Here is a 16,607-nt window from a genome sequence, read left to right on the forward strand (position 1 = left end):
CTGGTGGAAGAGGTTAGCCCTGCACATTGTTCATTATAGAGATGATCAGCATACTGTAAAGGTTGTTGTTTTTGCTAAGCTAAATTTTGGAGATTACCAGTCAGACAGCTCACGTGCTCAATCTCCCTCAGGTTTATAGATTATTCGAGTAGACATACCAGAATTCATTAAAACACCTAAATAAAACAGATAGTGTTTATTTTCTCATAGCAAAAAATCATCCAGGATCTAAAGTACAATAGCTTTTCTCTTACCACGACGAGTATATGGTTTAAGAGCCCTGAAACCTATAACTTGGAATGCTTCTGTCCAATTAGGTAATTTGTCGAAGTATTTGGGTGCTGTTAGATCATTCCACAATGAGATGGTGAGCGATTGATCACAACTGTTACATGAAATGCTTATTGTTAGTGATTTCAATTTGTAATATGTATCAAATAATATTTTTACTATTCCTGAACATTTAGCTGATCTGATTTTAACCTTTCATCAGTAACGACTATTTCTCGTACGAAGCTCTCTCTCTTTCCATCTCTGGCTTCAATTTTCCTTGGCTCTTCTTCAACAAATAACACCACACCCACAATATATGTGAATTCAGACAAGTTTGTTAGTGTTTTTTTAATTTTATTTTTATGTGACACTGTTATGTGAGAGCAATATACCGTATTTCTCATCAGGATCAACTGCACGGGGTATATGGTTGATAGTTAGGCAGAATTGGTCCGAGCTCTGGATGAACTGGCTGGATCACAGTTCTACTACCAAAAGCCATTTGGTAGGGAAACTGATCAAGCTCAGCTCTCCAATTTTCGTCAATGAATTTAATAGGTGCAGCAGAAATGTCGTATTCACCTAGGTACTGTAATGCTTCTTCAAATGCTTCAATTTGATCGCCGAATAAAGTACCACGCATCCTATTACCCTATAAAGCAGAAAATGATAATGAAGCAAGGTGAGCTTAATAACTATATTATAAGATTCCTTAAAATTATTAACTATACATAATTTGCTATTAGATAGGTAGAATAAGTCATCTTTTGTTTGAGATTTAATTAAAGTGTCACAGAATACGTGCTTTATTTAACATAATTTTTGCTAAAACAAAGTGATTTTAACATTGATGTAGTTTATATTATAAAAGAATAAAAAGGTTACTCAAAAGATCTAACAATAATAAGCTTTGTAGAATAGCATATTTACAAGATGTTTTAGATTTTATTGTAAGATAAATCTATATACTTTATATTTCACTTGAATCATGAACATTTAGACATAATTAGAACTGCATTATACTCTAGCTTTATGTGTACTCTATTAACTGAATCTTAAGCTGACCAAGATTATAACATAAGTAAAAGCATGATTATAGCATAAGCATGATCATTATAAGAGTAGTTAATGTAATTTTTGTACAGCCTACCATAACGCTTTAAGCCTACCTTAATGCTTGATATGATTTAGATTACAGTTAGGAATATTCTTTCAGTTGCATCATAATTGTAACAAAGTTAGTGTGATATTCACATATATAAAGTAATAAATGCATACCTTTTCATCCTTTAGAAGTAAAGTTTGGAATCTAACTGTTTTTTTTTTGGAAGATAGTGTGTCCCTTCCTTTTCCAGCAACAACTACTCTTGCTATATAAGTCTTGCTTGCTGCATTTAACTGATCCAAGTACACATACTCTGGCTTCTGTCTAGCTGTTTTGTATTTTTTATCTGTGTATACAAATGCTTTCTTGTTATTTTGTACAACAGTAGTTTTACATGATAATGTAAAATGTTACAACACTTAATATTAAATATTAATTAATCAAGCACACAATAAGGAATTTATATAGGAAAAACATTAAGAATAATTGAGCTAAAGGATAATGGAACCAATCTGTAAAAGAAGGGACCATACCTGCCATGGCTGAGTAAGTCACTGCTACTTTGTTTGATTTCTTCTGTGAAAAAAAATGAAATGCCAAAGATGAAATACCTTTTATATGAGTTAGTACAAATTTTAAAAATAGGAAATAGCTAGAATACAGTTTTTGGGGAAGGTTCTGGTAATAGTGTTCAGAATAACTAATGTAATTTTTTTCTTCCTTCTTACTGTTTGCACTGTTCATTCCATACTTTAGGTAAAGAATTCCAGCTGCTCACTGTACTTTTATATTACTTTTTAAAGCTTGCAAAAGTTTATTGTTTTTATAAGTAATAGAATAATAATATCTTGATTTTATATAATAGATAACCACTACAACCTAGAAAAATGTTGGGGTACAATTTTCCTTTTTTTAAGGGAGTGGCTTATACAATCAGTCATAATCAAAGCATATATATATATATATATATATATATATATATATATATAATTGTACAGCTCTTTATACTAACTTCTATTTTATGCTTGAAAACTAAATTTAAACATTTCACCTTAGTAGGCATAGCCATTTTATGTCTTACATGCATTACATTGAATGTAAATGCGGACAAAGTAAGTGAATACCTCAGCAAACTCCAATGTTATTTAATGCACATAGTTGATAAGTATATTTTTGTGTATTTCTTGACTACAAGTTGGGTAAATATATGTTTGATTATATAACAAAACAAGATATAAGAGAATGAACTTTGAAAAACCCATATTACTCTGCCTAATTAAGTAGTTACTAAAAGATGTACACTTTTTGAAAAGAAAATTTTACTAAGTGATGTAGCTTTAAAAGAAATTAAACAGGAGGAATTTAGTAGCAGACAATAAATTGAAATATATGAGAGGTCTGCAATATCAAAATTCATGGCTTTATCATCCATTGATGTACAAACTTGTAGACCACACGATGCTATCAGCATCACATTGGAAAAAAGAGTCAACAATCTAGTTCTGCTTGTTGGCTAGTTCAAGGCATTCGTTTCAAATTTAAAGTTATAATTAGAAATAAAAAATAGTTATCTTCATATTTGGTAAAAAATCAAATATAATTATGAACAATCAGTTTTCATTAGTAATAATTAACAAAACTCAGAAACACAAGAGGAAGGATTGCAGAGTAAAGTGAACACAACCTCAGAAACATTCTAGTTCGATTCAAAATCCATAGAAACTTGGGTTTTCGAGCTAAGAATACACTGTGAGCCTTGCTTGAGCTATCACAAGTCTCGATCTGCAGCAAAAAAGAAAAAAGCAGCACAATGACACACCACACAAACCCACAGAACTCAAATTATATCTATCTATATGCTACCTGATAAATTATTCTGATCTAAAATCAAACAAATATTTATATTTTAATTGAACATTTGTGATTCAGCACAATCTATTAAACTACTTCCGAAATGGAATTTAGAAGGAACTTCAGGTATTGTTAAGTGAAATTCAGACAAGAACACATCTAATTTGTTAATCACCCAATTGCTTCTCTGAATTTCTTAAAAGTCATAGAGTAAAATGAGAGATGTGTCAAACAAAACCTTCTCTTCAATGGTTCCAGAGCTCAGAAATCTGTAAACTTATACTCTCTTCTTTTGTCCATCCCTCCAAACTCTTGCAGCAGCCTACAAGCAAACACACCAGCCTTACTACTTAGGAGAAAAGCAAATTCATCCTGCAATGCACTTGAACAAATGAGAGTTCCTCATAAAAAAGCTTTTTATGTACTTTTTTTATGGACAAAATAGTGACCTTTGAAAAATCATTAAAACAGCTTACCTGCTTATGTCGTTTGCTGATTGACGTTGATCCATCAAGCCTCAAATAAGGGTATCTTCTCTCACGACATAATTGAGCAAAGAGATCAAGGGTTTGAAATCACATTAGATAATCAGTTAAATATAAATACATATATGAAGCAAAAGACAGCAGTAGAGTACATTTGCAAGGGGAAAGGGGCTTTCAGGAAAGAGGATAGAAAGATATAATTAGCAGTAAGTCCAACTTATAGGAGGTTTATAAAGGATAATCCTACTAAGTTGGAATTCCACACTAAACAAGCATGGTCTCAATTATGTTTCTTTCAATTTCCCCTCAAAATTCCAGAACCTAAAATTAGAAAGAAAAGGGTATAAATTCTCAAAATTGAAAACCAACATGTTGACAGATCATCTATTTAAGCAAAGAAACCCATGGATAGAAACAGAAACAGATAGCCGAATGTTATTCCCAATATCACCAAAATGATGTACGAATCAGCATATCAATGAAAATCCAAATATACCTCGGTTAGCTGGTCCCCAGGTCCATATCATATGCTACAAACAAAGACCTTGAATCCTTAACTTTGACAAGAGGTGTTACAACACAATTTCTGAACAATTGAATCTTCAGAAGTTTCATCCTCACGAACAATAACATGCCATAACGGTAAGCTTGGCCCTGGATGATCCATCACCATAGCTGCTAAAACGATAGCAGAAGCTTAAATTGACTACACTGACACAATTGGACTGAGAAATTGATATTCACTAACATTATAAATAAATAAAATCATTACCACAGCTCACTTGATGACATTTGGCCCACTGGCACCTGGCAAGGGGTGCTCATTGCTGGGTAGCTGCTACTGTTTCAACGCGGCTGAGATTCTATATTCAAATATGCAAACTTGTAAATTTAACAAAATAAATATCAAAAATCAAAATTCTGTTAACTTCTATAAAAGCTAAAACCCTGTAAAATTTACAAAAGCATCAAGGAGTAATTGCGAGGAGGTGAGGTGAAGAGGTGAGGTGAGGCGACCGAGGAGATGAAGGTGACATATATCAAGATTATTAAGACCACGGAAAGATTGAAACTCCAGCCCTTACTATTTTTCTATTTTATAAAAACAAACTTTCAAATAGGATAACACGATTTCACATTTAAAAAAATAACTAAATAAATAAATTAGAAACAACCATCAATCATTCTAATTGCTCTTACAACCAATAATGTTAAATAGTGAAGCAAACATAGTTTAATTTCAACCATCAATCATTCTAATTGCTCTTAACAATACCAGCTATAATCAAAGGAGAATTATTATTAAAAGTATCATGTCCACTATAAGTGTATGCTACATCAAAACATGTAAGCCGAAGGCTTGAGAGAAAAACAATTTATGCATGGTTTGCCCGATGATCAAGAAACAATTTAACAAGATGCTTATACATTTCATTCCTAAACCCAGCTTCGGATGCTTTAGTTATCACAAAACCATGCCATCAAAATTGCTCTGGAGGAAGCTTCTGAACTGCTGAAGGACCTGAAATCAAAATATATGTCATGAATATTTGGTACATCTGAGGACCTATAATTGAATATTCAGCAATAAATCCTGAGACAGCTTTCATCTTCCAGCAGACATGTAGCAGAGTCCAGACAGATTTTCAGTCCACTCCTTCCTTGTGATGTCAGCGCCGGAAAACCCAATAGCAATTTACTCAAAATTAAACACTTATTACTCTCCAAACAACAACTCACATAATACAAAACACCAATTTTAAAACAAGATCTAATCCAGAGTAACAAACTGACCGTGTACATTTACTAAAAGCAATCTCTGCTCATAACTTATAGAATAAAGCTCATAAACCAACTCATTGAAAGGAATCACATGTATCAAAGTTCAGAATGCATAATTGGAATCAAGTAGCATAATAACATATTACAGTAGTCACTAAGTCCTGTTAAAACAATCGCACACACACATAATACACAGCAGCAATCTAAAGCAAGATAGATATGATCCACAATCACTAACCAACCATTATTGTCATTAAATATCACCTATAGTTAATGCCATATATGAATTAGCTCATTCACATTCAAATGGATTGTAGCAAAATAAAGTATATTAGTATGAAACAAATAGGGGAAAGAAAAGGCATACATGGAATTCAACATTGGGCCACTGCTGAAGTGATTGCACATGGCTTAGCTTATCTTAGGAGATTCAAAACCCCGCCAATCCAAACCAAGATCCACCTGACCACCCTTGAGCCCAGCCAACAAACAAACTCAAGTTATAATCCAGGAGCTATCAACTAAACTAGGCACACGATTAATGCATTTAAGTTAAGTCTGAATTCAGACCTCAAAAAATTGAGCTAACCATGACGGATATTGAATCGTTAATCAATTTCAATCATCAATATAATCTATATATGAACAATAAATAAAATTGTTGCATTCAATGTCTTATTTCTTTGTACAACATTTCACACACTTTATATTGAAAATAAGAAAGAAAACAATATACCTGCTTTTAGTTTATTTTCTCTGCTACTCCTGCAAAATAAGGGAAAAACAGGAAGTTTAGGACCGACATTATACATCGCGAAAAACCAACTTAGTAAGCTTGGTTAGTGTTATAATCACCTAGATTACTCCTGCTAGCTTTAGGACAGCATAAGATACGACATTTTTAACAGAGTTCTCTGAATGCTGTAAAGTAGGAGCTACTGATATAACTTTCACTTTATCTGCAGATCGTGCACGTGAAAGAGCCACATATAACTGACCATGTGAAAAACACGAACGAGGGAGATAGATTAACACTTGATCTAAAGTTTGCCCCTGTGACTTGTTAATAGTCATTGCAAAGCTGAGCTTGATAGGAAACTGGTTCCTCTGAAATTAGAAAGGATATTTCTGAGAACTTGATGGTCTGAGTTTAATTCTGGGTATAAATACATGTTCCCCTTGATACTGTCCGACAAAAATCACGCACTCAATTAAATTAGGGAAAAACCTTTTACATATAAGGCGCGTTCCATTGCATAAACCAGAAGATGGCAGGAGGTTTCTAAGCAATATTACTGGGCAGTTTTCTTTGAGCACAAGATTGTGAGGGCTCATTCCACCTGGACATAGTTTATTCAGGAATTCTGTAGGATATACGCTGCCACTATCATCTAGAACACTGTCATAGCTTGTATAAGATATGGCTTGTCCTAGGAATCTCTCAATCATGAACGAATTTATAGTATCAACATCGTCGTTTATAGGTGTTAGAACAGCCCTTCTTGAAAAGATTTGAGGGTCCAGAGCACCCGAACCAAGTTCTGGAAAAGAAGATTCGAGTAACTCATCTATTGGATCAGCATCAGGCTGGAAAGTCTGCACTATCTGTGGTGGCAACTCAACAAAATCACTTTCCATGGTCTGCAGTTCACCGTTTCCCAGTGCAAGTAAAAACTGGCAAAATGAAGGATCTTCCCTAGCTCTTAGATTTTCAGTTAACCTGAATCTCCGCAAATGCTGCCATATATAAGAACTCACTACACTTGCTTCCACTGCTTCTCTAATAGTCTTGTTAGGAACAACAGGCAACACTTGTCGAAAGTCTCCACCGAAGACAATTACCTTCCCACCAAATATCACATCACTATCGCATATGTCTTGTAATAGAAGGTCTAGAGATTCTAGATTTTGCTTGTTTGCCATAGATGCTTCATCCCATATTATAAGAGTTGTTTCTTTTATTAATGCTGCTAAGCTACTTTGCTTAGAAACGCTGCAGGCTAATGAAGCATCACTGTCCATTGGAATCTTGAATCTTGAGTGTGCTGTTCTACCTGATGGAATATTTGCTGCACCTATTCCAGACGTAGCGGTAGGTAAAACAATCTTATTCATAAGGCGGATCTCAGCATACAACGCATTGTATAAGAACGTTTTACCAGTTCCACCAGGACCATCTACGAAAAATGCCCCTGGTTTTCCTTCTACTATATGTTGCATAATACATGTAAAAATTTCTTTTTGTGTTGTATTTAGTAGGCCACGGCTGTCTATACAAGCCTGAGGAATTGGAGCATCTAAGGCGTCTTGAATGTCTTTTGTCCTATCAATCTGGCTATCATTGTCATCCACTAAAATAGCCAAACCACAGGCAGATAATGACTTCCCCATAGCCTCTAAATGTTGTTCCACTGATCTGACAGTTAGTTTCTTAATTTTGCTTTCTGCACCAGAGTGTTTTTGTGCAAAATCTTCTGACAATGCAGAATAATATTTGCGCCATAGTTCTACCGGATCACTCGGCTGGCAAAATATAAGAACAGTTGCAAACAATCAGCGTAGAGCCCCAGGGAGCTGAATTTCAGTTGCTTCAGCCAAACAAATGCTTGCAGCATCATCTTCTTCCAAAATGCCAGCTTTAAGACATGCTTCCTTGAAAGTTGCACACACATAACCTTGAACTGTGCGTAAGTCTGTAAAAGATTTTGGACTCCTGACATTCAGTAATAGTAGTCGAAGGTAAAAGCGTTCACCTTCAGAAGGAGCCACAAAAGCTAAACGGCCAACCATCGGTTTTTTATTTTGTCGGTTGGACCATGTTTTTGCTGAAGCATCCCACTTATAGTGTTCTGGAAATTCTCCATATAAGTAACCAAGACCATTATCAGTAGCTGCATTCATACGAAAGAACTATGTTAATTGAGTCTTAGCATAAACACCGCTTGCAATACCTATATCAAGACGTTCATATGGGCATACACAGACACTATTCATGTCTGGAATATGAACAGACAGAGGTAAGACTGGTGGATGCATCTCAAATAAATCAAACCCGAAAATTCTCCAAGCCGCTTCACACGGTGACACCCACCTTCCTGACTGAAACTGAGCAATTTCATCTCCAGAATTTCTATCTTCTGCCGAAATATTGAAGGCCACTCGATCATGTCCTTTGTAAACATATTTTTATAAATATTTCACTGCTTTTATAGTCGAACAAACCTCTACATTTAAATGACAATCAAAGAGTGCTGCGAGATAAGGGTTATAAGGTATAACCCATCGATTATCTAACTCGGCATTTCTGACCTTCACTTGTTCTCCAGTATCACTTCTCTTATAACAAGGATAACCATCTTTATTTGTCGTTGTTTGTGCGGTGAATTGTTTTGGATATCCATTTTTACAAGAAAAGACATTATCCTTCTTTCTCATACAAGGGCACTCTGGATTTAATTGGCCACATGGTCCATGCATCATATGCCTTACTACAATCTTACGCAGTTCAGGCTGAGTCACAGGAGGTATCTCTGCACAAACATACCTATCATAATCAGCAGGAGATTTCATCTTATGCTGCTGTTCTAGAATCAACAAGAAATGAGCATGTGGCAATCCTTTTTTCTGAAATTCTACAACATATATCATTGCTATTACTTTTCCAAATACCATGTCTTTCTTGATTTTTTTTTCAGAGCAATCAACTTCGCCCGAAATATACGAGCAACTAAATCAGGTCGGTCTTGGGCAGTCTCACCGGGCTCTAGTTCGGCTTTTATCTCTGGCCAATTTGCATTGCATGTCATAGTGACAAAGAGATCAGGCTTCCCGTATTTCTGCACAAGAGCCATTGCATTTAGATATCTCCTTTTCATATCACGAGGGCCTCCTATAAATGATGGTGGCAAAATGAATTTATGACCAACATTAGCTGCACTTGTCTGTCCACTCTCTACTGTGTCAAGAATACCCTTATAAAGAACTGCTCTTATTGTATCTTGATTTTGCCGGAAAAAATCTAACCTTGTATTTTCAACCTTGATATACATATCTGTGATGTATTGCAGAAATGCACGGCCTGCTCTTAAGAGCATGTTTCCTGGTCTAATTTGAAGCTTATAAGCATAGTACTCCCTTGCAGAGATATTCTTATCAGCTTTTGTATGTCTTCTGGAAGCTCCTATATACATTAAAATCCAAAAAAAATTCAAACTAAGCAATCTTAAGGGAACATAGGCGAAGAAGCAATTAACCAAAAAAATCCCATAGTTTTGATAGGAACTTACGAGTAGCTTCTGCATCCAGAAAATTTTCCGGAGTGTTCACTGCACATGATTGAATAGGATCAGGTTCTGCTGCCACTTGCCTATCTCCACCATAAGAAGTTTTTTTTAGACCCTGATGCCAACCACATTCACCTCTTGGAAATAGCAGGGGATACTGTAAAGGGTCATAGCACCCATAAAAATGGGCAATCCGATGGGATTTCGCAGATTTTGTTGTCACAAGAACATGTGGCCATGAACACTGACTTGATGAAACACTATCAGGCAGATAACAGCAACTTCATCTGAAGTGGGAGCATTATACACCCTTTCATCTGGCATAATGTTTGAATTTATTATAATGTTAGTACTTTCATCGACATTTACTTCTCTCAAAGATTTGAAAAATCTTGCATATGGATTATCTTTAGTTATTTGCATTAATTTGTCAATAACATCCTGTCTTAATTCAGGAAAGCAATTTGTTCTGTGTTTCAATTAATTTTGGCCATCATAGAAATAAAGCTGTAGATACTTTGGACCATTCTCATCTGGTATTAAGTCTGGTACAGAATGATATATTTGGCCATGTAATTTAAAGACATATATACCTTTGTATGTTTCTCTATCAGTTTTACCTCCAATTGAACTAAAGGCAAATATGTTATTGTATAATCGAGCATACTTTCTAAAATGCACAGCATCTTCATCTCTTGAAGTAAAAAGTCTCACTAATTCAGGGGGATATTCATTTGCAGCTATTTTAATATCACCATTGCCACAGCAGAAATGCAGGGTTTCAAACGCAAACTTTCTAGCCCCGCACTCAGCACAGTAGGTAGGCGGAGATAATTCTAAGGGTTGCGTAGGTAATGGTCTTCCTATAGTGGCCGCAGGGGTTTTTGTAATAGTATAAAAGGATATCTAAGATAATTATATTGTGCAACAGCATATAAGTGTTAACTTTATTAACTGAAATCTCTACCAAGGCTTACTTTTAGCAGCATCCCTTAGCTGCTTTGAACTCTGTGCATTTGATGGTGTAACTCTAAAAGACACGGGTCTTTCAGTAGAGGTACGAAGAGAAAATTACACCAGGTCCGATTAAATAGCACTACATATATATTCACTTTATAAACCTAAACCAAGGCAAAATACCCACTTTCAAGTACAGTATATTTTGAAGGTCTTGATTTCGCCTTTTTGGACTTTGACTGTTCTGCTTGACTGTGCAAAGCATAAAGAGTTTATGAATTTGCTTCACAAAAAATAAAATCCATTATTATAAGTCATCTACTTTACCTAGAAGATTATGATTTGATATCAAATCACTTATTCGCTTTGATTTCCGCCCTTTACTTGATGGTCTCTTAAAGTTAACAGGTGCATCAGCTATCATATACATATTAAAAGCAATAACTCAGTAGTTTAAACATTAAACAAACATCGTAAATGAGTATAGCAATGAGCATGTATAAAAAAAATCCTTCCTAAACATCATGTCAATTTTCAGACATACCCATATTACTTTGGTGCAGATCAAGCTATCTCAACAATGCGCACAGGATATTGATGATTCCTGTTTATGTCATTTACTGTAAAAAGAAAACATATTAAATTCTCCGAAGCTGCAGTTCAGAAGATGTTTTTTGGTCTGTAAAATGAGCAGGTAATTAAAAGGCTGTGCAAATTAAATCCACAAAAATTCCATCAACTTGATAGATTAACCTGCACATTTCTCTCAATTCTAAGTAGATGTTTACCTGTTCAATGTTTGTTCTGCTTAAAATTCTGTGATCAAAGGCAGCATCAATACAGTAATTCCTGAATTTGACACTGATCTCAGCTTCTAATTGCAATACCCCCCTATTTTCAATGCCACAAAACAAAACAAAATGAATTCTACTAATCCACTACATTGCTTTGTATCTTATTAATGGTATCTGCATATCAGTAACAATATTTGCATCAATTTCCTTTTAATTAATAAATTCTCTCTATCTCTCCCACATTACATGAGCCCTCTTTATTTTTTCTCTCTCTCTCTGTACTCCAAAAATTGCCTAGTAGTCCTTCATTTTTAAAGTGATGCATCTAAAAATAACGGAGGAAGTTTAACCAATTTATTTACTCTATGGATGTTCAAAGGTTCTCTTCATCTACTCTAAAAAAAAGTCCCTTTTCAATCCCCAAAACAAAAGATGCTAAATGCAAATATATGCTAGATTGGAAAGAAATAAATGAGAGATTATATCCACAGTTAATCAGTTCCAGGTTCATGACAATTTGACTAGCGGAAAGAAGTCATATGAACCAATAATTAGACTCATTACACTTACAAATTATCCAGTATGTAATTAAACAGATAAAAAGATGACAAGGTAAAACAAAAGCTAATAATTCACCAGTTTATCATAATGCCGTATTTATGATGTAATAGACAAGGACCCACTTATTGAATTACCACCAGATTCCCAATTAGTCCGCCAGCAATCTCATAAAATTTGGCATCTGAAAACCCAGCCGCAAGAGCAAGCTGCTCCAATTCCTTTCCTACACCAAGAAAACTTTATGGACTGAATGAACTATCTGACATTTTAAAACTTTCAGATTATAATCTAGTCAATCCTTATTTCTTCATTCTTAACAAACACAAAAAACAATAACAGAAGCATTACACAAAAACAAAAACCTTATACGACAACTTCAGATAGATTTTAAAACTATAGAGGATGCCTACATGACAAATGTCTGGTGCATAAACTCAGGATATTAGGCAAATGTAATGTGCTGACCTGTCAGATATCGTTGCTTATAAAAACAGAAAACTGAACATACATATCATCAAACACAAAAGAGTATTATTAAATTAAGAAGCCGTGCAATAAACAGTAAAATTATAAAATATTCTTGAACCAACATGCAAATCAAAAGTGCATCCATTTATTACTCAAAATACACATTACATTAGATTTCAGTTACAGCATACAAGTCTATTTTCTAATGAAATATTTCAACAATCACTACTCATAGACTTAAGCTTTAAAACAAAAGGAAAGATAGAAATCTAGATAATATTAGGCATATGTGAATACTAAACCTAAACACCTTTAATCAGGCAAACATCTTGCTACCCAAAATACTAAACTAAGACTCCAAATGACCTAAGCAAACTTTGTGCGCTTCCAAACAGTCTCTAGTTCAGGTATGCCAGAAACCAAAGGCTCGAAAACTCTAACGGTAGAAGAAGATGCAGCATCTAATGGCGTAGCAGAGCGTCTTTTCATTGGATCAGGTGGAGGCACACCAACCTTAGGTATCTGAAACCTTTCGGAAGTAGGAGTCAAGCATTCATCACCAGCAAAGTTTTCTTCTCTGGCAGCCAAGTGTTCCTTTAACTGATAAAACCTACTCTTAAAAGCATTACAAGCAACACTCTTCTCCAAAGCTGCACCATAATTAGCATCAATGATCTCTAAGCTATACTTAGTCACCAGGTAATGAATAGCTCTTTTAGCAGCCTTTTGCTTTGCACCAGTTACCTCAGGACAAGGATCACTATATATGCATTCCATTTCAGCTCCATTATGTGGGCAAGACACTGTCAGCCAAGACACAAAACCCAAATCTTCAACCCAAATAGTCTCTAATAGACTCACCTCTGCTCCAGTCCTTGTAACAACAGCTCCTAAAAAGCTCACAAAATCAATTGTCACATGGATAACTTCATTGGATGGTTTTTTTTTTCCCAAATTCCTCTGAGCAGTAGGCATCTCTATTCCTTTCTCACATAACTCAACAACCTTATGCTTAAAAAGCTTATTGCATAGCTGATACATCCTTGCTGGCTCATCAATTTTTGCACAGCTTTTTGAGCAGCCCTTTCTTGCGACTCCTGAACTGTATTAGCCTCCCCACCGAAAAATACAAATTCAGACTTGCCACATTCAGTTCTAATACGAACGCAGGCATTGTTCCTATCCTTATCTATAAAACCATAAATTGGTTTAGGAAAATTTAACAGTCAACCAATTGACCTAAAAGAGGTCGAAATGGAATGGCAATTTTGCTTGACTGAATAGCCATAACCTATAACCGGCAAAAATTAAAATTAAAGAAACATACACATCCACTAAATCAAAACTACAATCAAATTACAGCTAAAGGCAGCATATCTAAGAAAACTAAGTGACCTTGTAAAATCTTAATTTAAAAGATCTCAACAAACTTACCAACAATAGCAGCAAGCAATTTTAACAACACCGCCAGCTCCAACTGCACAGACCTACAATATTTATGTTTTTTTTTTCAATTAATTTTTCAAAAAAAAAAATTAAAAAGAAAAAGGAGAGAACAGAAAACACAAAAAATAAAAAAAATAAGCTATCTAACCAAATTCAAGGTTCCAGAAATTAACTTTAAATAACTCGTTCTAGATTATTAATATGAAGTTCATAACTGTAAAGTAAGTAATTGTAGTTCAATGTATGTCCAGGCGATCATGTAGCGTATAAGTTTAAAATTCATTAAGTCATTATCCAATGTTGTCTGTATAATTGAGATCCATGTGGAATTTCAGCAATCACATTACAATTTTTATGAGATAATTACAAACTAAACAATTACCCCATCAAAGTTTCACAAACCAACCTTTTTTTGTCACAGGATAAAGAAGAAGCAAGCCATAAATGTAAAAGAAATGAAAGCAAAACAAATATGCGGTACATATAAATACAGAAGTTGAAAGAAAAGAATAAAGCAAAGGACATACATATTATATTTTATTAGCCAAAAAATCTACACCATATAAATTGATCCAGTACATCATAAACAAATATCTATCCTCTAAAAATTATTAAATAATACACATGCAACTTAAAAGAACATATATTTCTATTATTCACCAAAAAAGCAACCATTTTTTAATCTCCCCAGGGAAAAAAAAAAGGACAATAAATACAAAGTAAAACCCCTCTATCAAATTTTATATACACATACACTACCAGACAATTCCCTGTATAAATACTGTATTTGAACAGTGTAGTCTCCAAAGCCAAGTTACTTTCCCACTGTAATTTCCAAATCCAAATTTTCACCAACATACTCATTGAGGCTAAGTTAATCCTTAATTAATTTATAAGAGAAATCTACAAGAATATAATTTTCTGGTCATTCACAATTTTCTGTCATCAAACTCAACAATAATTAAACTAATTCGCAATAAAATGTGAAACAATAATTAAGCACACCTCATACTGCTCAACAACCAGATCCAGAGCTGCGACTAAAGAAGCTCCATCAAACCACTCCATGAAATTAACAGCTATACAGTTAAAAATAACAAGCGTAAAAAGAGGAAATATTAGTGATCGTTCTTTTACAGCCAAAACACGATTAATGCAACACCCTTACAAAATCAGAAAGGAACGATTTAGAAAGAAAAAAGAAAAGCAAACAAGACCCAGCTAACCAGGAACGAAAGAGAGAGAATGAGTTACGCTTCCCTCCTAAGCAAAAGGACAAAAATAGCCATGGCAATTACAACGGCTCCATGAAACCTCACCATCGAACTAACCGCTGCAACACCCGTTCAAAATGGAAATAATTAACAACGAAACAACTAAGAAGGAAATAATTAAGAACGAAATGGAAAAAGAATGTAGAATTCAGGAAGGAGCAATGGAAAAAGAAAGAAGACATAGCTAATCAGAAAGATGAATGCCACGCGTCAGCTCATTCAGAACAGCTGGATTGTCAAAGTGAAATGACCGAACCACCCCTGTCAATCAAGGAAGGGTGCAGGGGAAGGCAGAAACGTCAATTTCTTGTTCACAGTAAAATTGCTACAGTAAGGGTACTTGGGGCTTTTATAAGGGTCATAGATTGAACTACAACGCTTCAGACGTGCTTTAGGTTCATTAGTAACCGATGTTATCTTTCTAGGACAATAATTTAATTGGAGCATTTATAATTAGTATATGATCAATCATTTATATCCATCTTCAAGAAATATCATTTAAAAATATTTAAGTAACATGCATGTGGCCACTTCTATTAAGTAAATAGTTAATATTTGAGTTAATGTATGTTCAAAACTGACCATCAATATATTTTATTATTTATGTGCAAGGATAAAATAATGGAATAATTAATACAATTTCCCCCTAATCCTTGCACGTGGGACATGAAATGAATCCAACAACATTTAAATCTCATTCACAAGGCATAAATTCTTTTAGCAATACATGTATCAAACATAATAAAGTTATTCTTACAAACTTGTTCTTATTCGTAACTCTTGCCCAATTATATTAATTTCTTATAAGTATGGCATAATAATTAAATATATTTTCCAAGCAATGCAAGTTGCTCACAATGTCATGTTTAATTACTGAACTCATAACATTATTTCTTGGTCAAATAAATGATGTATATAATCATGTTTGCAATGATTATAAACTTTATAATCAAGAATAATTTCATGCAAACATGCTTGTTACCTTTTTAATCATTCAAATTCTCACCCAAAGTTCAATAACTTGAATACTATTCAATATCTTTTGTATAATATTATTTCATGATATTGTGTTTATAGAATCACGTTAGTATGTAGTGGATATCTATGCAACATGCTTTAGCTTTGTAGATCATGCACATTTCTTTGTATTATCTTTAAGGGTTTTGAGCCCTTTATATGTTCAAGCTAGGAACTTTAAGTCTATGTGTGTAAATACTCTTTATAAATATAAGGAACTTCGGGTCCGCACATCATATTCAATTAACATTCATTCCAATAATCTAACTTCAAGTAGGTACATAATACTATAATTGAATTTAATCACGCAT

At 34.2% G+C, this 16,607-nt stretch overlaps 1 protein-coding gene across 15 annotated transcripts; it reads right to left on the reverse strand.

Annotated features, from left to right (window-relative positions):
• Positions 1-1,911: 1,911 nt before the first annotated feature.
• On the reverse strand, positions 1,912-15,616 carry LOC110719896 (ATP-dependent DNA helicase PIF2-like). Of its 15 annotated transcripts, none has more exons than XM_021898877.1 (19): positions 15,232-15,616; positions 15,011-15,084; positions 13,994-14,046; positions 12,167-12,314; positions 11,525-11,627; positions 11,281-11,356; positions 11,064-11,153; positions 10,757-10,988; positions 9,783-10,096; positions 6,352-9,676; positions 6,233-6,261; positions 5,864-5,967; positions 5,143-5,236; positions 4,487-4,577; positions 4,211-4,389; positions 3,706-3,760; positions 3,468-3,601; positions 3,063-3,160; positions 1,912-1,954 (listed from the first exon to the last, which is right to left on the reverse strand). In XM_021898877.1, exon 10 carries the CDS (start codon positions 7,885-7,887, stop codon positions 6,610-6,612), a length of 1,278 nt encoding a protein of 425 aa, XP_021754569.1. In that variant the 5' UTR covers positions 7,888-9,676; positions 9,783-10,096; positions 10,757-10,988; positions 11,064-11,153; positions 11,281-11,356; positions 11,525-11,627; positions 12,167-12,314; positions 13,994-14,046; positions 15,011-15,084; positions 15,232-15,616; the 3' UTR covers positions 1,912-1,954; positions 3,063-3,160; positions 3,468-3,601; positions 3,706-3,760; positions 4,211-4,389; positions 4,487-4,577; positions 5,143-5,236; positions 5,864-5,967; positions 6,233-6,261; positions 6,352-6,609. The 15 variants fall into 15 exon arrangements, with proteins under 15 accessions (XP_021754569.1, XP_021754622.1, XP_021754629.1 ...); XM_021898930.1 differs by lacking the exon at positions 10,757-10,988 and having other exon boundaries at positions 6,352-9,385; positions 9,520-9,676; positions 15,232-15,614; XM_021898937.1 differs by lacking the exon at positions 10,757-10,988 and having other exon boundaries at positions 6,352-9,332; positions 9,520-9,676; positions 15,232-15,613.
• Between the last annotated feature and the right edge of the window lie 991 nt (positions 15,617-16,607).

This window comes from Chenopodium quinoa, unplaced genomic scaffold (genome assembly GCF_001683475.1).
Source record: "Chenopodium quinoa cultivar QQ74 unplaced genomic scaffold, ASM168347v1, whole genome shotgun sequence".
Taxonomy (NCBI): Eukaryota; Viridiplantae; Streptophyta; class Magnoliopsida; order Caryophyllales; family Amaranthaceae; genus Chenopodium; species Chenopodium quinoa.